Raw genomic sequence first — 23,361 nt, 5'->3', positions numbered from 1 at the left:
TATACATTCTAATATATGTTTTGAATGCATTTTATATTATATAATTAGAAGGTATTTTTGAATTTGAAATACCTTTCCAAAATTTTTCAAATGTAACTTTTTTAAATATATTTCTTTGCAGTTTAAAAGGTGTTTTAGAACCAAAAACATATTTCCAATTATAAAAAAATATATTTTTTAAATGTAATTTGAAAATTACTTTTGGATCATAAAAAGTATTCTAAATTAGACATTCTAAAATACATTTAAATAATGAAATTTAAGTACAACTTTTATTTTTTTTATTATAATAATTTGAATATGGTAATTCAGAATTCTTGAATTTCATGAGGGTGAAAACACAAAAAACGGCGCAAGACTTTGGTGACCAAATCATTTCATATTCTCTTTCTCTTTCTGATATTTATTTTAATTATTGCAAACGCACGACCTAGATATTACGTAATATGTTAAATATAATGGAGTATTCTTTATTATAATTTTTCTGTAAATCATATTTTAAAATATTGAATTAGATTTAAGTTTAAATTTAAACAATTTTTATAATTATATTAATATTTTTAACGCCAATATGATTGGTTAGTCATTCGATTCCAAGAAAATTCAACTATATTAAAGTCAATCAGTGTAAAAACAAGTGTTATCACTAAACGTATAATTACAATTTGTATGTATTTTTTAAATATTTCTAAATTATTTAAACTTTAAAAATTTATACTTGAAAGGATAAATTTAGAAAAATAAAAAGTGTATATAGTTGTAAATATATAATTATAAATAAAATAAAGTTTAGTAATTGAAATAAAATATATTATTTATATTTCAAAAAATAATTACTAAAATAAATTGAAAAAAAAGTTTTTTATTATAAATAATTATTAAAATTTTAAAAAATAATAAGAGAGAATAAAATTGAAAAAACCAAAGAAGTATATCGTCTATGTGTATATACGTATACATAACAGATAACGTTCTAATAGTAAAATTTAACTTCAATTTAAAAAACATTATTTCTTTTTATAATTTAAATTCAAAAATAACATATTCATATATAATAATAGTAATTTAAATTTGAAAAACTTTAGAAAAAAATTCGTCTTTATAGATTGTATGTGGATACTATATAATAAAAATAATTGAAAATATATAAAACTGAAAATTGTTGTAAAAAAATTTAATGAATACAATAATAATATAAGTAAAATAAGTGTTAATTTGATTATAATTAATGAAATTTTCTATGGGTGCTGACATAACAATGGTGAGCACAATGGATGACGACACATAATCATACTATACATCTGTGTCAATAATTTTGATATAGAAAACAACTAAAAAGAGACTATTTAAAAACAACTAATAACTTATGTTTAACATTAATTATAAAAGATTCACTCATCAACTTTTGATGACCATCATCCTATAATCATCATTGTATCTTAATTTTAATCTTATATTATAAATGAAGAAACACAAATAACAAAATTTTTACATGTGTCAAATTCTCATGAAACCATATAAAAATTTGTAAAAATAAAAACTCAAACATATGCACACAAAAGAAAATATGTGTTGGTCTCTCATCAAATCACATAAAAAATAAGCCATCACCTCTTCTTCAACCACAAAAAAACTCTATATCAAGATTAAATCTTAATCTTATTTTAATTATTAAGATAATACAAATCTTAATCTTATCTTAATTCTTAATATATAAATATAACAATTGAAACATTAATAACATAATTTGAAAAATATAATATAAAAATAAAAATATTATTTTTTAAATACACTATCGAAAAATCTTTGATTAATAATCAATTTTAGTGACAAAAAATTATTAATCTAGTGATCAATTTAGATACCAACTTATAAACTAGAAATTATTGGTAACTAAAATAGTTTCAAAATATTATAATTGGTCTATAAATGGATAACTAAAATAGTTTTTATTATGAATTAGTTTCTAAATTGATCACTAACATTGACTACCTAGATTTTGATTACCAAACAAATTGATCTCTTAATTAGTCTATGTTTAGATAATCGGTTTCTAAATTGGTCAATAACATATATTTTGTTCACCATTTAACAGGTTTTTTAATGATAAAAACAAAAGTAATCGATGTATTTTTTAATACCCAAGTAGTCTAACATACTTTTTCTCTTAAAAGTTAAAATAAAAAATATTTTTTAAAAAATATAAATGAATAATAATAACATAAACTGAAAAATATAAATATATAAATAAAAATAATAATTTTGACAATAAATATTTAATAATAACAATTTAAAAATTAATAAAAAGCAAAAAAAAGTTAAAAGTTAACCAAAGAGTATAACATTAACCCATAATAAATATAAATATAAATACTAATTAAATATTAACCAAATTTTTAATTAACAATCGAAAATTTATGTTAAAATTTTTGAACAAGATTATAACATTAACACATAATAAATATAAATACTAAATAAACATTAACTAAATTTTAATTCACAATAATAAATTTGTAGTAAAAGTTTTGAATAATGACAAATTAAAAAGACGCAATAAATATAATAAATTTGTATTAAAAGTTTTGAATAATGACAAATTAAAAAGACGTAATAAATATAAATACTATTAAACATTAACAAAATTTTAATTCATAATCAAAAGTTTGTGTTAAAAGTTTAAAATAAAGATAAATAAAAGGTTATATCATTAACACATAGTAAATATAAATGCTAATTAAACATTTCTCAAATTTTTAATTCGGAACCAGAAATTTATGTTAAAATTGTATTTATGAACTAGAAAATAAGTGAATTTATAAATTGTATTTATTTTCAACTTTAAATAATAATAATTAAAAATTATGTTTTTTCTTTTATTAAAACACACATGTATGTTGTTTGATCCACATAATACTAGTATTAATTGAATTTGTTAGTACATATCTACATTCAATAAATTAATGCATATATTATATTTTGATTAGGAAATGAAAAACAAAATTGATATTCTAACACTTTTTTTACCCACTTTTGACACCATTGATGTGTTATTTGGAAAAAAAAAATTATTTTTATTTTTTTTTCTTTTTTACCGCTGATTGGTCCGAAAAATTTCCATTGTAGCATGATGAAAATTTTGACATGGTTGAAAGCAAGCATTTATATTGGTTCATATTTTCTGGCGCATTGATTGAGTGTGTTATTGTTGTCTTCGTTTAGAAATTGGACGCATTGACACTTTCTTTGATTGTGGTTCATTGTAATGTATGCTCATTGTTGAGAGATTGCAATCATTGGCGTGTTGTTTTTGAGTGTGGTTGGTTCACTTTCCATTATGAAATTAATAACCATCCTAGATGTTATTGAAATGATGAAATGTATTATAGATCCGGAAGATGATGATGTAGACAATACTAAAAATATAAAAAAAATAATTAAAAAGCTCATTAAAGAGAAATTATTTTTTGAATTTGGATTTTCTGCTGAATTTTTTTTGTACTGTTTCTCTATTGTACCTTCATAATACACTGATTACCATTAATTTTAACGTTTTAAAATATATTAAAAAGATATTTAAAATACTAATATAATGTATTTTGAATACTCAGCAAAAACAGCACAAAATAAATAGTAGAGAATCTGAACTCCTATTTTTCTCCAAACAAATATAAAAAACTTCAACAATAAAGATAAAAATACCAAAACTCATACATATAAACTTGGTGGAATGGTATGAAAAGAAAACCAGCATTGTACGACCTACATTGTAACATGTAGTTGGTAAACACAACAGAATCTTATAATTTTTTTTATTGACTTTTTGAGGATTATTAGGGTATGATTATCAAAAGAGGTAGGAGATATATATTGAACAAGAGTGGAAACAATTTTGGGTGCTCCTTTTTATGACATTCCAACACGTATTATAGTTAGGCAAAGTTACTTGACGTAATTTGCATGGATAGTATCTATCAAATGGTCCTTTTCATCTTTTTTTTTTTCCCTCAACCCTCTGTGTAATTTCCCAACTATCCCCGACCTAACTCGTGAGAAAAACAAGACCACACATTTTCGAAATTTTCAAATGGTTGACAATTTCTAGAATACTTCAGAACTTTTATTTTTTGGCTCCTATATATATAAATGGTCCAAACAATAATAGCAAGTCAATAATTTATGAATCCCTCCATCTCCTTCTTCGAACTGTGTTCTTCTACTCAAAATCGTTTTCTTGTCCAGAAATTAATTAATTCCTGCGTTTGGTTTTTTCCAATCACGTAACTATGGGGAACCAACTTTGCAAAGGGTATCTCTCTCTCTCTATATATATTTGAAGCAATATTTCTTTGTTCAATTCTCACCATTTTTGTTGCTTTTTTGTGTAGAAGAAAACCAAGAACGAAGAGAAGGCCAATGGGTTTCATCCATAACCAAGCTTCACCCTCTCACACAGGAATAAGAACTGTGGGTGTTGAGAAAGTTTGCAACTTTTCCACTGATTCTGATCTCTGCATCTCCATAGTCACTTGGAACATGAATGGCCAGGTACATACAACCTTATAAATTCATAGTATCTCTCTGCATCAAATGTCCACATACCACATATCAATGTTCATAGTAATATGTAAGGTTATGGAAAATGGTCGAAAGTCTCGCGTTGACTAAAGATAAAGTCAATTCATAAAATATATAAGTGGGTGCAATTCTCACCTTATAAGTTGGTTTTGTAACGTTGAGTTAGACTTAAAATTTACTTCTAACATAATACCAGAACTACCTTACAAGTTGGTTTTGTGGGGTTGAGTTAGGCTTAAAACCGCTTCTAACAAAACTCTTTTCAGAAAATCTCAGAATTTCAAAGCTTTTCACGTAATAGTGATTTCTTGTTTGGTAGAAACTTTCATGACTTGATCATTTTGTGTGATAGGTTACGTTTGAAGATTTAGCAGAAATGGTTGGTAGCAATCGTGAGTTTGATCTTCTGGCTGTTGGGTTGCAAGAGGCTCCTCCGTGTCCACGAAACAAAGTTGCAACTATGCTTTCAGCGGCTCTGGATGAAAGTCATACGTAAGAAATTTACCAAACTTTTTGAATTTATGTTTTGTTCTAATCCTAAGATTGAAAATAAAATTCAAAGTTTATCCAATCTTGTACCTATATGTGTTGTCACGAACCTTAGTGTAACTACATACATACATTCATATTTTATGTTTCGGCTATAATTATAATATATTTTGTTCATAGTGAGTAAAAATAATTAGGTCATGGCTTGTGTATATTATATATTTTGATCAGCATTTATAAGGGTTTGTGTGTGGACAAACTTACTTAGTTCATATAAAAAATAAAATAATTTTTGTACAAGATAAAATTAGTTTATATATGTTTTTGAAATCGATTTAGTATAAAATGAAAATTCTAAGATGTTTTTAAATAATTTGCCAATCATGTATATATTCCTATTTGGGTATAAACTTATTGAAATTTTCTACCTTTTGCCTTCATTCATTCTGAAATGAAGCCTGATAGGTAAAGTTATGATGCAATCTTTGCAGTTGTACCTGTTTGGGCCAAAGGATGCAAGATCGTTCATCAATGGTGAGATTTTATGCCAAAAAACTTCTTTGGATTATAATGTAATTAACTTTAGTTAAAACCCCCACATTAAATGTGATAATTTCACTTGAATTTTACATCAGAATTGAAGGTAGATAAAGAATCTTTTGGAGGGTGTGGAGGAATAATTGGAAGAAAGAAAGGGGCTGTTGCAATTCGCATAAACTACAAAGGCATTAGAATGGTGTTCATCTCTTGCCACCTCGCAGGTAATTATATTAACACTAAAAAAAAAGCAATGATAATTAGTAAACAAATAATATTAATTAATAGTATGAGATTTATGTATATGCGTGCAAATATATACATATATGTGTTAGTTTATTAGTGTGGATTTTTGAAAACTAAGTTTTTGTTGTTTCTTTAAAATTCACTCTATATAGAATCGGTTAGGTTGATGTTAGTTCATCATCATTAGTTTTTAATTAAAGTGGTTTAGTATTCACCAAGTGAATGTTAAATTACACTAAAAAAAATTCTTAATTAGAAACCAGTTTTAGAAACAAAAAGTAATTAGCTATAGTGACCCATTAAAATAGTCATTATTATAAATAAAAAATTACAATTGGTTACTAATTAATTAGAGACCAATTTAGAAACTAAGTCATTTTGGTAGTTAAAATTTAGGTAGTTAACTTTTAGTGATCAATTTCATTTGGGTAGTTAATTTTAAAGATAATATAGTGACCAATTATAATTTTTTATTCATAATAATGAATATTTTAGTAACCAATAATTTTTACTTTTGTAAATTAATATCTAAATTGGTTACCATAGTTACTAATCATTATTGGTTACTACAATTGATTACTATTTAGAAGTTTTCTTGTAGGGTTAAATAAATTTTAAATTTTCAAAAAAATAAAATAGAAAAAAAAATTATAGTAAATGAAAGTGTGGACAAAGAGATGAAAAAGAGGGAAGAAAATGATGACATGAGTGTGGATAAAAGAGATGAATGTAGATAAAAAAGAAAAAGTGCGTAAAAGAGATAAATATATATAAAGGAGATAAATGTGAGAATATTTAAATGAAAAATAAGAGAGAAAAATTACAAGTAACAAGATTTGCTATATATCTTTTAAATTTGAATTTTTAGATTTAAAGAAAACGTAAGAACTTTTTTTTTTCCATTGTCACAAATTTGTATTATATAACATCGACTTGATCAAGATTAACTTAAATGAATTTAAATAATTTCAGGTTCAAGTTTTGAACTGAAATATTGCAGTAAGTGAGTGATTTTTGTTTTGAATTTCAGCTCACGAACGCAATGTGGAAGAAAGAAATTCACAATGCAGACACATATCACACACCCTATTTTCTAAGTTCTGGAACCCTTACGCAAGACCCTCCCACATTATAATCTGGTTAGGAGACCTAAACTATAGGCTTCAAGGAATTCATACATACCCTGCTAGAACTTTGATACAACAACATCTTCATAAGGTATTTTTTTTCAACTTTATTTTATTTTTTTAGGTTAAATATGTTTTTGGTCCTTTAATTTTGAGTGAATTTTGAAATTAGTCCATTTCGAAACTTTGAACCTATTTAATCTTTCATCTTTTGAAATACGTGGATTTAGTTCTTTTAATCAAATTTTGTTAGGTTTATTTGATGTTTCATACGCATTTCAGGATTATATTTGAGTTGGTTATACTGTTTGACACATTTTTGTTTTAATGTTAAGTCAAATACTATTATGAAATGTGTTTAAAATGTCAAATAAACTTAACAAAATTTGATTAAAATAACTAAGTAACATATTTTGAAAGATGAAGAACTAAATTGGTTCAAAGTTTTAAAATAGACTAATTTCAAAATTCACTGAATGTTAAGCGACCAAAAACATATTTATTTAATCTTTTTTTTAACACAATATATATATATATATATATATATATATATATATATATATATATATATATATATATATACATATTAATTCCTTTTTTTCTATTTCAGCGTTTGCATAACAAGGACCAGCTTCTGCAAGAAGCACGTCGAGGGCAAATTTTCAACGGCTTTTGTGAAGGAACATTGACTTTCAAACCAACCTATAAATACAACAAAGGAAGTAGCAACTATGATACAAGTCATAAGGTATATATGCAACACTTTTCAATTATCCACATTAATACGTCATGCATGCCTTCATTAATTTTATGTCATTCATTATACACAAATTTTTTATATTTATATATAATCATAATATATATGGTATATAACTTACATGCTACGTAATTTCTAAAGTCAAATAAGAGAAGTACACGGAAATTTTAAAGATTTTATGGTGTGTGCATGTAAGCTTTTTATTAGTTTGTGCATGAGAGATATTCATCCAAGAAAAAGAGTTATTGTTTAATTATACTTCGATAGTGTGCGTAGTGTTTTCTAAATCTTTGTTTGGTTGCAAGAAAAGGACGTTGGGGGAATGGAAGAGAAAATTAGAAATAGATTAAAAGGGAATGAAAAAAAAAAGAAAAAGAAAGAAAGTGAAAAATATATTTATATTAGTTAGTTTGAATGAAAAGAAAAAAGTAATGATATATAATAAATTACTTGTTTGCTCTTACTTTATTTTTCATTTTCAAATATTTTATTGTGTTTTTTTATTTATATTCGTTGTTATTATTATGCTATTATAATTACGTGATGCATTACTTGTGTCAGGTACGAGTGCCAGCATGGACAGATCGTATATTGTACAAGGTAGAAGACGAAAATAAGATGGAAGCAACTCTACATTCATACGAGTCCATTGATAAAGTCTACGGTTCTGATCATAAACCAGTAAAAGCACATCTCTGCTTAAGACTTCGTCAAATTCCAACAAAAACCTAGTCATTCGTTGCCAAACAAAACTCTACGATCATTCTTTCTTTTGTATTTAATTCTTATGCAACTATATCCTTCATCCACAAGTGTTTATTACATATATAATGATTAGTAATTCCATGACTCTGCTTTAAATCATTAATGTACAGAGTTTTTTCTGCTTTCACGGTATCATCCGAATGTTTATGAAATTATATTAATGGACGATTTGATATAGTATAATAAACTTAAAAGATAATAAATTTTATTATATTAGATTTTATTTAATTCAGATTTTGATATTTAATCTGCCTGACGTACAGTGTCAGGACAATCTACGTGTCTGACGTAGGTCCAATTATCTATTACATCCTGAAAACTCCCGTTAACTTCTCTAGGCAACGACTCATCCTTGTGGGGAAGTCGTGGCCACGTCAGCCTCATCTCAGTCTCATCCTACCTTCATCTCGATCTCATCTTAGCCTCATTTCGACCTAATCTCTTATTCATTTTGACCTCATATCAAATCTTAAATTAACTGTTCCACTTAGTGTCCTTTTGCCACAATACGAGAAAATATATCATCTTAAGAAGTTCATTTTAAACTTAATTCAGTTCTATAAAATTTACTTACAATAATACAAAATTTGTACCTATTTATATAATACAAATTCACTTTATATTTAATCGATGTCAGATTTTCAATTGTTGTTTAAAAAAAACATCATATATAATTTCATAAAACTTTCGTAATTGTTGTAAAACACAATATGTAATTTTATAGAAAAAAAAATTCAGAAGTAATTAGTGTAATTTATTGGATTAAATATATTTTTTGTTTTTGTTTTTCCAATAATGTTCTTAATCGGTCAACAAAATATATACAAAGAAACATAAAGAAGAAGAAAAATAGAAAGAAAAGTGTGAATTTGTAGGTTTGTGGAATTTGAAATTAGGCACATATGGACACATAAGTCCTTTTCTGGTCGGTTATTGAGGTTTGACTGTTCTGTGATGTATTTTTGATTGGTTGAGCAATTACCACCTAAAGCCACCAATGTTGAAGTTGACCTTTGTATTTCATTTCTTTCTTCTGGAATTTTTGAACCAGTTTTAGTGTTGAAGAATCGGGTGTGTTCTTCAAGAAAATTTAATAATACTATTGTTTGTTAAATAGTGTTATATATAAATAAAATTAAATAAATATTGAGAAATTTTTTTCTTGATCAAATTCTCTTATCTGTAATCATTGGTGCATGGATAGTGACATCGAGGGTCTACAAAAAATATCATCATTAATTTAAAGAAATATTTAATTAGTTGGATGATACTCATTTTTATCTAGATGTATCAATTTGGTACATATTTTTAAAAAAGTGTCAATTCAATCTCAATTTTTGAAAATATGTCTCAATTAAGTCATTTTTAGCAAAAAAATTATTAACACCGTTAACAATATTGATATTTAAAATTACTTACAAAATTAAGTATTGATACTTATATCAAAATTGAGTGATAAAAGTCATAAATTAAGTTAATGACTTTAGTAAATTTTGTCTAAAAAGGATCTGATTAAAACACTTTTTTCAAAAGTTGAGACTAAATTAACACATGTTTAAAAGTGGGTATCAAATTGACACATCTGAACAAAAGTTGGTACCATCTGACTAATTAAACTTTTAAAGAAAACAGTAAATATTATTTTTATACATCTTTAAGCAACTTATTTTTACAATAAAAATGAGATGAATTTCTGTATTTGTAAAGTTAGGGTTTATCACTAGTTATTTAGGTCCTACCTTTTATGTGCTCTACATTAAACTAAGTTAGCCAAGTTTTTTTACGTTAATCTTTTCAAGTTCGTTTAATTCAATGGTAATATTTCAAATCTCCTTATAGCATTCTCTCATTTTTTTTTCATTAACAAATATTTGAAGGAGATTTAACATTATTCACAAAAGACATTGGGCTATTTTTAAAAAATATTAAGATATAAGAAACCGATAAATTTAAGATATATGATAATAATATATATAGTAAATTATACTTTGGAGTTGCGAATAATTCATATAAATAACAACTCTAAAATATTTTATTGTTAATATTAAACAATAATACAACTTAAGAGATATACACATAATACATAAGATTTCACTTCAAAAAAAATATTTAAATATGGGCACAATTAAGTTAGTTAAAATATCGAAACTTCAAAAAGAAAATGTAATTATTTAAATTCTTATATTTCAAACATTGTTTTCTCATACAATAATTCTTATTTTCATAAAATGGGATTAGTTAAATGTGTTTTTTTTCTCTAAACTATTATATAAAATGTTTCCATCCATAAACTATGTTATAAAATATTTAATTTTAAACTTTATGAAAATAACGTATTCAGTCTTTTAACTTTGTGTTTCACGTATTGTTTATTGAAGAAATATTTTACTTTACTCTATAATTTAATTTAGAAATCAAACACAATTTTTTAAGAACAAAATGTATCTAACTTTTTTTTTAAACACGAGAAAAATAGAATAAAAAACGACTTTGTGTTTTACTTTATTATTTTTTTTCTTTGAAAGTTGAGCCGAACGTGAGAAATGAAAGAAGAAACAGTATTTTTGTGTTTAATTATTGAGAACAAAAGTCAAAGGAGAAAAAGATATAAAAAATATGTTAATTTTCTTTTCTATCTATTTGATTGGTATTTTATTTTTATTATATATTTGATTTGATGTTTTAACATCTATTAAAAATAAATGATCCTTATAAGATAATTTGAAAATATTCCTAATTCAATTTTCATTTTTATTCGCAAAATATTCTAAAATAATTTGGGATTATGATATCCCTTGTCCCTGACTACATCAACCTAAAACTTTCTTAAAACATTCAGAGTTCTAAAAATCAAACTACCAATTTTTATTACAATCATATATCTTCTTAACAACAAAAAAAGAATACACATTTAAGTATAATTCAAACTTGTAAAATACAAAATAAATTATTTATATTTTCTAACCCCTCCCAAAACAGTAATAATTATTTTTTTAATATATATATATATATATATATATATATATATATATATATATATATAACATTATCTATCTCCTATATAATAATATTGTTATTAATAATAATTTTCACATGTCAATTTCAACTATGTTATTAATAAAATATAATAATTAAATAATATTAAAATATTTTTAAGTGAAGATTGTATAATTCTAAGAAAAGTAACTAGAAAATAAAATTTAATTATTCGATGACATTCTTATCTTCTCCATTAAGAAAACTCTAAATATTTTGCTAAAAGTTAGGATTATTTATTAAAAAACATTTCTTAACTGACTTTAATAAACCTTTTCAATGTCTTAAGGTTGCGAACGAAAAGCTTTATTCTTCGTCTTTGAAAAATCGAAGAACAATGCTTATTTTTCATTTTTTTTTTTATTTTAGGATTTTACGCATGTAAATTTTGTAATTCAATTTTTTTTATATTTTTCAAAATATAAACGTGGTTAAGATGAAATATTTTATCAAAGATATATCATAACATTTCTTACCAGAAACTAATCATATAACTTTACACTTATAACACATTTATCAAAATTATATAAATTGTTTAAATCATACAGCGAGGAAACCAACTACAATAAACTGTGTAATTTTCCGTAACCGTGTTTTTTTCGACTATTATAATTAAAAAAATTATACATTTAAAATACAAAAGGCATAAAATAGTCACGTCACTAAATCTATAAATAACATGTAACAAAAGGTACAAACAACATTAACTACATTGTCTAATCAACCCCACATATTACATATGTCTAATTAACACATGTCTTATCTTAATATTTATTTGAGTATGAGTTGAGATTAAAAATAATTGAATTAATGGTATATTAATTTTGGCATCTAATTTATGTTTTTCAAATACGATAAAATGGATAAACAACATCTATCTATATTATTATATACATAGGATTATGCTTTTCCTTTTATCATTTTTTAATCATATTTTTAAATTAAAATTATCTATATCTATAATTATATATCTATATATATCTATAATTATATATCTATACTTACATATAATAAAAAAGATTTGTTTCTTTAGACATTTTTTTCTAATTTTATCCGCTATTGTCTAGATGTCACTTTTACTTTTTAAATAATCGTTAACTTAAATATAATAATTTTATAAATTAAAATGATTCTTATTTTTTAATAATTATTTTTAATAAAAAATATACAAATTATTCATTTTTATAATTATTTTTAATAAAAATTATTTTATGGTTTAGTAAATTTTTACTAAAATAGAAAAAAAGATTATACACACATTACATATGTTTCCACTAATTAAAGATAAAAAAATGTTAATGAAAAGATATAACATATATTTCCAAAAAAAAATTGAAATTCAAGGGTTTATTTTATTAAGATGATTAACCAAATCAATGAATTTAAACTTGATTTAAAAGTAATCCCCGCATCCGCATAAATCCCGTGTGCGTGTGCGCCAGGGAATCTTTTCCCTCTCTTTCTACCAAACCAACCGCGTACTCTACTCAACGCATGAATCCCCACAACAACGCAATCAACGATTAACACTAATTAATTAATTGATTAATTAATTAATTAAGTAAAATCAATTAACTAATTCCAATCAAACAAAAACAATAAAACTCTCTTCTTCTTCTTCATTCTCCTCTCTTTGTTCCATCATAAAGAAAAAACTTTTACCTTTGTTTTTGTTTGTGCCTTTTTTCTTCACCTTTGGGGTCTCCTTGAGGAGAGGGGAAGAAGAAGAAGAAGAACAAGGAGGACCCCACCACGCACACAAACAAACACAAAACACATTCACACCAATTTCAAACCCTTCTTCATTTTCCTTGATCCTTCCTCATCATAAGGGTTTATCACTTTTGTTGTTAATTACTTCAATTATTTTTCTTTCTCAATTTTTTTCTTCAGCCCCCAAAAACTCTTCCACGTTTGTTTCCTCTATTTTGACTTTCAAATCGTCTGCGTGCGTGCGCTTCCACTTTCTTCTCCTTTCAATCCTTCAATCAATCCTTGCAAATGTCAATCATCTTCACTCTTCGCCTCCCAACTCGTTTTTGAATCGTTCCACCACTTTTTCGTACTCGCTTCTTTCTTTCCCTTAATACGCACCCCAAAAAAGCAATTTTTTTTTCTTCTTTCTACAGAAAAGAGCCAAATTGTTGTAATTACACACCTTGCAATTTATTAGATCATCACACGCTTGTTTCCTTCAATTGAGTCTTGATTCTTCCGCCGTTTGTTAAAAGGTGAATCCACGCACACTTCAAATTCGGGGTTTTGCAGCTGGCAGTTATTATGACTGCTTTTAATGTATTTGGCTTTTTTCTATATATAATTTGGCCTTGTTTTGCAATATGTGCAGGAAGAAAATTTTTTGTTCTTGGTATGAAGTTGTAGTGATTCTTTTTTGAGTGAGTAGATGGGTTGGCTTAGCAGAATTTTCAAAGGGACTGAGCAGAAGATTTCGGAGGGCCATTATAGTAAAGAGGATGCTGGTTATTATTTGCCATCGACTTCGGGGGTAACAACAAATGTCAGCATTCTAATTAACGAATGCTTTTTGAAGTTACTGTTTTGTCCTCCTTACAGGAATGAGAGTTTGTTTGGATTGCAGGATGTTTGGAACCAGAACGAGAATGAGGATATAGATCGTGCTATTGCACTGTCGCTGGTGGAAGAGAGCGAGAGAACACACAATGTAAATGGTGAGTGATTTCAGCTCTTAAGACATCATTGAGTATTCTTGATGTTTACACTCTATGGAACAGTTTGCTGTGGACTAATGCAATTTTGCCAAGTGCAAAATTTGGGATGCCCGTGTTGCTGTTTTTCTAGTTTTCGATAGTGTTTTTTCCGTTGCCCCCCTTTGTCTTCATTTTGTTGTTGTGAGAATTTTTATATGAAATCTGTGAGCAGATCATTTGGTAAATGAAAAAACTATTTGTTTCTGTTCAATGACTTGTTTAAATGTGATTGTAAATGTGGATGCCACGCTTTTCTTTGAACGCAATGTGTGCAGTTTGGTGTTTTATGGTGTGGCTTAGCTTAGTTGGTATCTTCACTTTCGATAATGCGCTCATTTCATTCTGTACCAATTACTACTTTGTTGAATATTGACTAATTTTGCACAGTTTTTTTTTTGGTATCTATCTTTTTAAATATTACACTCATAGTAACTTTATTTTTGTCTAGATAATATTTTCTGATGTGTATTTCCTTATTACGTTTCACATCAACAAGTCTCTGTCTGTTCTGTAGACAACAGATCACAGTTAGAAGAAGATGAACAACTTGCCAGAGCTTTAGAAGAAAGTCTAAACGTGGACTCTCCTCCCAGATATGGAAATGAAAATGCGTTTCAACCAATTCAGTATTTCCCCATGGGGTCCAGGTACGAGTTAGATGTTGGATAATAACAATGTACGAAGTTGGTATCATAATTCAACACTTCTTTTGTTTGATTACTTCGATTCATATGTTAAAAGAATCATCTTCACTTGTCTATTCACCATTTGCCGTAGGGTCACAAGTCTCAGGTTCTATAAACTCTCACCTTGGCATATACTGCAATGCTTGATTGGATTTCTTTATTTTGACACATGTTTATCCCTTAGTTGGTGATCAACAGATTTTCCTTGTAATTTCACTTATTTGTGCTGGTCCTTTTGAAATACTTATTAACTGATATTGCTATGACTAATTAGTCATTTCATTACCAATATTTTTGGTAAGAGAGGCTTATCTAACTGGGTTTGATGGTAGTCTGCATACCTTGACCTCATCCTTTTCCTCCTCCTTAAATAAATACCATGAACGAAACATATCATAAAGATGCATTAGTTGAGTGAAAATGCTGCATTTGAACTAATTTACAGTCAAATATTAATATTATAATATATATGACTAGACTCCATATTATTATGGGATGAATTAGTACCAAACATCCGCAAGTACCTATGAAATCTACTTGCAAAGAAATTATATGATTATCTGTTAGGTGTTAGGAACACATTCTTTTGAACACTCTCTTACTGATTGAAATTTATTTAAAATCACAATATTTGGTGTGTTTCAGAACTTATTTAATGGCTCGCTCTTGATTTTGTATTTTTCAATAAATTTTAACCAATAAGAAAGTATGTGTTAGAGAGTGTTTTCCTACCACTATGTATAGACCATCATCATGCTCGATCATAAAGGGGAAAACATCTATCCCAATATCATCCCGTTTATTCAGATGTTGAAATTATTCTCTTCCTTCAATTTCCTATGCCTTCATAATATCAATAATGTTATGCACATAACTAAAGTTGTGTAGTTATTAACATAATAGGATTTGTGCTGGCTGCTATACTGAGATTGGTTATGGGCGATATCTTAATTGCTTGAACGCATTCTGGCATCCTGAATGCTTCCGCTGCCGAGCTTGCAACCTACCAATCTCTGATTATGAGGTGCTAAAATTTCCATTTACATGCCACCTTACTTGTTTTTTTCTATTTTCATAAATGATGGTTTTCATTCTGTACTAACAGTTTTGTTTTTTCTTATTATTGTTGCAGTTCTCCACATCTGGGAATTACCCTTACCATAAATCATGTTATAAGGAAAGCTACCACCCAAAATGTGATGTCTGCAAGCACTTTGTAAGTATTTTGAACAAGCTTTAGTGAAAAATGCACTCGGTACCCCTTAGATTTGCTTATATGACATGCACACCCTTGCTATTTTTTGACCTATCTCTTTTTAGTTGTTACACCAATAACACCCCTTAGCTAATGTTGATTAAAAAATCCGAGAATCCTATGCTGTTACTGACATTTATACCCCTTCTCCCTTTTGCACACCCTTGCTATTTTTTGACCTATCACTTTTTAGTTGTTACCCCAATAACACCCCTTAGCTAATGTTGATTCAAAAATCTGATTCTCCTATGCTGTTACTGACATTTATACCCCTTCTCCCTTTTGCAATATCTCTCTCACCTTCAAAAGTATGATTAAGAAGGATGAAATTATTCAATGAATGATTAAGAATGGTGCCCTGCTCACAAACCAGCCTTTTACCAAAACTTCAACATAGCTTTTCACCATCTTCAACCATTGTGGCAATGAAATTCTTACTACACAACTTTCTTACTGGATTGACCATTGTTGATTCGATCACCTTGTTCGTCCAAACTTGTAGACATTGTCCGACCGAGTCATTCATGATTATAATAGTTTATGATTTTCTTGTTAGAATTAAACATGACATTCTTGTAAGTTTTTACCTTTACTTTGGCCTTATATCTCATTGCCTGTTGCTGTTGATTTTTGGTAATATATATTTTCACAGATTCCAACAAATCCTGCTGGTCTTATTGAATATAGGGCACATCCATTCTGGGTCCAGAAATATTGCCCTTCTCATGAACATGACGGTACTCCACGATGTTGCAGTTGTGAGCGAATGGAGGTTAGTATGAATGGAGTATATTTATCTGATATAAGCTTGGCTGTGGAGAAGTGAAAGAACTTGTATGGTGCAAAGTAAAAAGAGTGTATTGAAAATTTTCTCTCTTCATTGGCAGTCGCAAGAGGCAGGATATATTGCTCTTAAGGATGGCCGGAAGCTCTGTTTAGAGTGTCTGGATTCTTCTATCATGGATACAAATGAATGCCAACCCCTTTATGCTGATATACAAAGATTTTATGAAAGCCTAAATATGAAACTGGACCAGCAAATTCCACTACTATTGGTTGAAAGACAAGCATTGAATGAAGCAAGAGAGGGAGATAAGAATGTAAGAGAAAATGCATTGTCATCTGTGTGCAGTAAATATAGTTACATGATTTAATCATAATGACATTCCTTTATCCGATATACTTGGAACTATTTTTTGGATGTTTGGCACTATCTACACAACTCATTAAAAGGAAATGCCTTTTGCTATTGCTATTGGTAGCTTTGCAAATTCTATCTGACTGAGGTTTTTCTCCTGTGATATGTTAACTTATACTCTGTCAAATAATTCAGCCCGACATGTGTGATGTTGAAAATTGAAGAGCAAAAAGGAAACAAAATAAGTATATTCATATTTGAAGATTAATGCTTGCTCTGTTAAATAATTCAATCTGGCATGCATGATATAGAAAATTGAAGAGAAAAAGGAATATATTCATATTTGGAAGTCTAATTTTTTCGATAAATAGTACTGTCCAAGTCAAAAGGCTTTCAACTATGAATCTTCAATTCATGTTTAATTCGTGATTAAAACAGTGCATTTCCATTTCATATTTGAGTCTTTATCTTGGGCAGGGACATTATCACATGCCGGAAACCAGAGGGCTCTGCCTCTCAGAGGAGCTCACCACTGTAAGATTTCGTGTTATTTTTTGTTTGGTGACACTGATGGATTTTTATGGTTAGATGATAGAATTTCTTTAGTTGAACGAACCATTAACAATCTATGGTACTTTGCATTTAAACTTTATCAGTTCAGACGACCTAGATTTGGGACAGGAAATGGAGCAATGGACATGAGAGCACAGCAATACAGGATGACTCCACATTGTGATGTGACGGCTATTCTCATTTTATATGGTCTTCCAAGGTAATAATCTAGTGTTTTTGCTTTTACAAGTTCTAACTTGGCGACAAACTAAATGCGTATGAGCAGATAAATAATTTAAAACGTATCAAATCCAGAAGACAAGAAAATTTCCCAAGGATTAATACAACTGTCGGCAAAAGATCCATAGTAATATTTTTCTAGTTGCAGAGACCCAATTGCAATTTCGGTGACTTTGTCATTTGTGAATTTAGTCCCCCTATTTTGTTTTATGAAGTTGATTCTCTTGCTATTTTGATTTTGCAATTTTGGCACTGCACTAAGACCGACAGTGGCACAGAGCAAAAATTGGGGAAACGATAGTAGATAGACCAAAAGTTCAATCAAGCCTTGTATGTTTAGACAAAAGCAGTGTATTTTACCTGTGTCTTTGCTAACATGGCTAAATAAGAATCTAAATGATCTTCTGAGAGAAAACCCCACCCCTTCCCCTTCCTTTGGCTACAACTTTGATTTCATTTACGTATGAATGCTATTTTTGACAGATTGCTCACTGGATCCATCCTAGCCCATGAGATGATGCATGCCTGGCTTCGACTTAAAGGTACTATTTTATTGTAGAGAATTTATTTCATTAGGATTTATCCATTAAGTTGCTGCAATTAGGGTGTATTTGTTTTGGTTACACGACATGTAAACTGTTTATTCATTCTAACAGTTAAGATTAATCACCTAGCACTGAACCAATGTTATTTCGTTGGGGCTGTCTCTCAAATTTATGCTAAAATCTGTGTTTGTGAAGGTTATCGGACTCTAAGTCAAGATGTTGAAGAAGGTATCTGTCAGGTTTTGGCTCATATGTGGTTGGAGTCTGAACTTAGTTCTGCATCAGGCAGCAACTTTGTATCAGCTTCATCCTCATCTGCATCACACACATCTAAAAAGGGTAAAAGACCTCAGTTTGAGAGAAAGCTTGGGGAGTTCTTCAAACACCAGATTGAATCAGACATTTCCCCTGTTTATGGAGATGGGTTTAGGGCAGGTCAAAAAGCAGTGCGTAAATATGGTCTACAAAGGACCCTTCACCACATCAAGATGACGGGGACTTTTCCATATTAAGTACAGAGATACTCCATTAACAGATTGTTTTTCATTCTTTCTTGATATAAAACCTGGCCTGTTATTAGAAACCAAGGTCAAGGTGTGTTTTAGGCATTAGTTTCAACGAGTTGATGATTTTTTGTACTTGTAATTATTGATACTGTTGCGGTATATTGATTACATTCACATTTTTTTAATTTATCACACTGCTACTTTTTGGCCCAGACTCCTAACCTCTGCTATGTCCGAAAATTAACAGTAAAGAACACTTTTCACAATAGGGACTCGTTACGTTTTATTCAGTTAATAAGAAATCAGGTGGCCACCATGGAAAGGAATAACGATTGGTAAAAACAGATGCTAGAGCAGTAAGTAATGTCTGTTTAAATGAACCAAACTAAAACTCTACTTAAAATACGTATAATATATTGAAATTAATTGCAAAGGTAATGGAAGTCTACATTCTATCTCTGGTTTCCAAAGTATAATTTCACATCTCCATGCTGAGACTATTGTTGATGCTGGGACTACTGTTGATGCTAAGTGGTAATATTTGGTCCATATAGCTTACATATATTTTCAATAAGCTAGAAACTACTTCTACTATGGTTGGCCTCTCTTCTGGTTCTTCAATCAAGCAGGTTAGACCTAATTTAACTAGCTGCAGAGCACACACTTTCTCATTGTTTCCAGTGAAGCTAGGATCAACGAACAAACTCACTTTCTCTTCTTCATTCTCTTTACCAATGAAGCTTACTATGACTACATGAAGCATTGCTTCTCTCTCTTCTGGTATAGTAACAAAATCTTTACCTGTGATCAATTCCAACAGTACCACTCCAAAAGCATAAACGTCCATTTTGGTGGTGACCATCCCTGCTTCCAGATACTCTGGAGCAATATAACCCCTCTCCATAAACAAGGCACGAGTGGAAGTTATTTTCCTTTCTGATTCTTCAGCTAGAGCGAAATTTGCTATCTTGGCTCTTAGATCTCTGTTTAGAAGAATGTTTCCACTGTTTATGTTCCTGTGCACATAGGAAGGTTCAGTGAAGTTGTGAAGATACTGAAGACCATTGGCAATATCCAGAGCAATCAAAATCCTCTTTGCCAAAATCTGGTGCTCGGTAGTCCTGTTTTCGCTTAGCCATTCTCTCAAAGAGCCATTTTCCATGTACTCATAAACAAGATAAGAACAAGCATCGTTTTCACAGTAACCTTGCAGCTTTATCAGGTTGAAATGGTTGATTCTTTTCAGCAAATTCACTTCCTTGGATGCATCTCCTCTCATTTTTTTAACAGCCAATATGTTCCTGTCATTACCAAATACCCCACGAAACACAGAACCTTTAATTCTATTCTTTGAACTAAAATTTTCTGTGGCCTCATTTATTTCCTCAAACTTATAAACTTTAGATTGATGCTCAATGATCGCTATCTCACCACGGATATCATCTGAAGACACCCTCTTTGCTTTCTCACCTTCTTCACCTCTCTTAACGAACCTTGAAGATCTCTTTCTGAACAGAAAAACCCCATAAAGAACAGCACAGAGAACCACAACGGAACCCCCTGTGATGGCAATAGCAGTGTGGAATTTCCTCTTTGACTTGCACTTCATGGAGCTGCAAACAAGAGGAGGTGACATATCAGGTGGATCACTAACAACTGTAGTCATTGAACTCGGAGGTTCACTAGGCAAAGGAATCAGAACAGTTGTGAAGGGATAAAGATTTTCTGCTGGTGTGTTAAAACCATTGGCCTCAACCACATTACTTTCTGCTACATTGAATCTTGCAGCAATACTTGTAATGTTATCACCCCAGTTCACTGAGTATGTCAGCAAATACTTGGTGCCGTTCGTGACCTGATGCATTGTAGGACAAGCACATCTGAGTGGCACGTGCAACTCCATGCCTGGAAGCAAATCAAATTCCCCATATGGATTAGCACGCATTAGGGAATCACAAGTGGTCAAACCCTGAAAAGTGTTATTTGCCACTGTGAAATATGTTGGGTGTTGCCCCAATACATATTCAGTTTCAGCTTGGTAATAGTCCCTGGTTAAACAAGAACAGTTCATAGGGACAATCATTTCTTTCCCAGTTGGGAACTCCGTGAGCACAGTTGCACCATTGATTCTTGCAACCTCTTCTGGGTTTGATGATGTGAGGTTGGAAACTGTGAGAATGGAATTAAAAGGAGGTCTTGATTTGAAGATTAAGAAGGCCATGCATGATTTGTTGAGGCCATTGCAGGTGTAGAGGAATGTAGGTGATGGCCCCATTTTGTCATCATTCTTGCAGCTGAGAATTGAATTCCCAGAGTAATTTTGCTGAGCCTTGCCATCAAAACAAACTAGAAAAAACGTTATTGTGAAGAGAATTGCAACATGATTCATGGTGACAACAAAACAAGACTATGAAGAACACATTTGAGTGTGTGATAATTTAAGATGTTTGAGTCTTATTATGCTGCCACTATTATAGCAGAATAACGCGTGATAATTTTTGCTGACTAATTCAGATTATCACAGAAACAAATTGCTGTTTGGAACCACTGTTTTTGTTTAAGAGATGAATTGCATAACTGTGGTGATATTTAAAAATTGACTTGGTTTTGGGGTTGCTTCATATTATATTATGCTGTGATGTAAACTGAGGAAAAAATGAAGATGAAGAAGAATTTGGATTATTTTAATCATTCAGAGAATGAAGCAATGTATAAAAATATACAGCAACTTGAATAAGGTTGTTGAAGATTTTGTCCTTGTATTTTCGTTCTCGAGCTGAGGCTGGCACGGTTTATCTTACTAATTAGATCGTGCTTTGTACATTTTCAAGATCTTCTTTTTAATTACTCATATCTTTAATTGCTTCACTCTCCTGCTACTTATACTGCGTCAAATTGAAACACCACAATATTACGCAAACAAAAAGACAATTTGTGAAATGATTAAGAAAAATTACCTTAGTTAATGTAGACAAACAAAACAATATACGATAATATCTTAATGATAATGTCTAGAAACTTCCTTCAATAACCAATCACATGACTCTTATGTCCCTAAGATAAAACACAAAGAAAACAAAAGAGTGAAATAAATTAGTAAAATTAAAATATGTAAATCAATCATACTGTATACCACTCATATTATCAATAATGTATATGTAATGATTGAATGCTTTTGAAAAAATCATATTAAGTTGAGATTTAGATAGATAGTTGTAACACTTATTAAAACAATTTGTTTGTCTTATCATTTGTTTTTTGTTGGTATATATCTCATCCAATAACTTACAACAAATTGATATTTTACACATTTCATCAATTTCATCAAGTATAAGTGACACTTCGCCTTCAACTAAATGACATTCATCTCGATAGACTTTTATTATATTATGTTTTTATTGTGAAAAATAATTTTTTAACAATTAAATTTTTACAACTTTCTCTTATAACTTGAGATAATATCTTTTAAATCATTTTGTATTTTTTTCATTTTTTTAATTTCTTTATATTTCGAAACCATTTAAAAAATGTCATTTTAGATTATAATAGAAAATTGTCAAAATATCAAAATCTGTTTGTTATATGACTAAATCTATTGGTAAAACTCAATAATATCTAGCTATTACTTACATAAAATATCATATAATTTTATGTATTATTCATCAATTACGTTTGAGTGATTCTACATCAACATTCTCAATTCAATTTACATCTTAATTATAAGAAATAGAAAGAAAAAAGCATATAATTTAAATCAACCAATAATAGAATAATTAATTTGTAAGCACAATATAAAAAAGGCTAAACAGAGGGGAGTCGTTTGAAGTGACAACACATTTTTGGAATAACAATTTACATATTGTTTGAGTGTTAACACTCAAACAATGTATTTATGGAGTACGAAAAATTGATTTAGCATATTTCTTGTTTGAAAATTCAACAACTTTTTAACCATCTTAACTTGTAATAAAGAGAAATGTAGTATTGTCTTTCTTTTCTTACATCATTGTTTAAACTATTTGACTTCTGGTATCAAACAACTAATTTCTAGAACCTTCCTCAAGTTTGAAATAATTCATTGTTTAAGTGAGTACAAAAATTTTTTTCAGCATTTTTCTCGCTCAAACTTCAAGTCACAACTTAATTAATGAATATTGTCACTTAAATAATAAGTCGAA

General features: G+C 28.8%; 2 protein-coding genes and 1 pseudogene across 4 annotated transcripts; 2 read left to right on the top strand and 1 right to left on the bottom strand.

The window, feature by feature from the left end:
• The first annotated feature begins 4,173 nt into the window (after positions 1-4,173).
• Positions 4,174-8,621, top strand: 5PTASE11 (inositol polyphosphate 5-phosphatase 11). 2 transcript variants are annotated; one of them, XM_028086194.2, is made up of 8 exons: positions 4,174-4,306; positions 4,386-4,545; positions 4,928-5,067; positions 5,522-5,598; positions 5,700-5,825; positions 6,878-7,065; positions 7,585-7,722; positions 8,293-8,621. In XM_028086194.2, the coding sequence occupies exons 1-8, from the start codon at positions 4,284-4,286 to the stop codon at positions 8,461-8,463; spliced, it is 1,023 nt and encodes a 340-aa protein (XP_027941995.1). In that variant the 5' UTR covers positions 4,174-4,283; the 3' UTR covers positions 8,464-8,621. The 2 variants fall into 2 exon arrangements, with proteins under 2 accessions (XP_027941995.1, XP_085521491.1); XM_085665365.1 differs by having other exon boundaries at positions 4,182-4,306; positions 4,389-4,545.
• A 4,541-nt stretch (positions 8,622-13,162) lies between these two features.
• DA1 lies at positions 13,163-19,395 on the top strand. 2 transcript variants are annotated; one of them, XM_028084676.2, is made up of 12 exons: positions 13,163-13,763; positions 13,880-14,038; positions 14,132-14,222; positions 14,776-14,908; positions 15,851-15,971; positions 16,080-16,163; positions 16,855-16,974; positions 17,090-17,302; positions 17,818-17,874; positions 17,997-18,112; positions 18,616-18,674; positions 18,873-19,395. In XM_028084676.2, exons 2-12 carry the CDS (start codon positions 13,937-13,939, stop codon positions 19,187-19,189), a joined length of 1,413 nt encoding a protein of 470 aa, XP_027940477.1. In that variant the 5' UTR covers positions 13,163-13,763; positions 13,880-13,936; the 3' UTR covers positions 19,190-19,395. The 2 variants fall into 2 exon arrangements, with proteins under 2 accessions (XP_027940477.1, XP_027940476.1); XM_028084675.2 differs by having other exon boundaries at positions 13,164-13,763; positions 13,880-14,050.
• A 136-nt stretch (positions 19,396-19,531) lies between these two features.
• On the bottom strand, positions 19,532-21,903 carry LOC114195451 (lysM domain receptor-like kinase 4 pseudogene; annotated as a pseudogene).
• Between the last annotated feature and the right edge of the window lie 1,458 nt (positions 21,904-23,361).

Source organism: Vigna unguiculata, chromosome 8 (assembly GCF_037176805.1).
Source record: "Vigna unguiculata cultivar grain cowpea cultivar isolate G323 ecotype 2 chromosome 8, ASM3717680v1, whole genome shotgun sequence".
Lineage (NCBI taxonomy): Eukaryota > Viridiplantae > Streptophyta > Magnoliopsida > Fabales > Fabaceae > Vigna > Vigna unguiculata.
This window is presented reverse-complemented; position numbering and strand designations above follow the sequence as displayed.

What these genes read in the sequence shown, in the direction of transcription:
- 5PTASE11 (XM_028086194.2), top strand. Translation starts at nt 4,284, where the DNA reads ATGGGGAACCAACTTTGCAAAGG. An exon ending in GGGAACCAACTTTGCAAAGG is followed by an intron (nt 4,307 to 4,385) that starts GTATCTCTCTCT and finishes TTTTTTGTGTAG; the next exon opens with AAGAAAACCAAGAACGAAGA. An exon ending in CTTGGAACATGAATGGCCAG is followed by an intron (nt 4,546 to 4,927) that starts GTACATACAACC and finishes TTTGTGTGATAG; the next exon opens with GTTACGTTTGAAGATTTAGC.
- DA1 (XM_028084675.2), top strand. Translation starts at nt 13,937, where the DNA reads ATGGGTTGGCTTAGCAGAATTTTCAAAGGGACTGAGCAGAAGATTTCG. An exon ending in TATTTCCCCATGGGGTCCAG is followed by an intron (nt 14,909 to 15,850) that starts GTACGAGTTAGA and finishes TTAACATAATAG; the next exon opens with GATTTGTGCTGGCTGCTATA. An exon ending in ATTTTATATGGTCTTCCAAG is followed by an intron (nt 18,113 to 18,615) that starts GTAATAATCTAG and finishes TATTTTTGACAG; the next exon opens with ATTGCTCACTGGATCCATCC.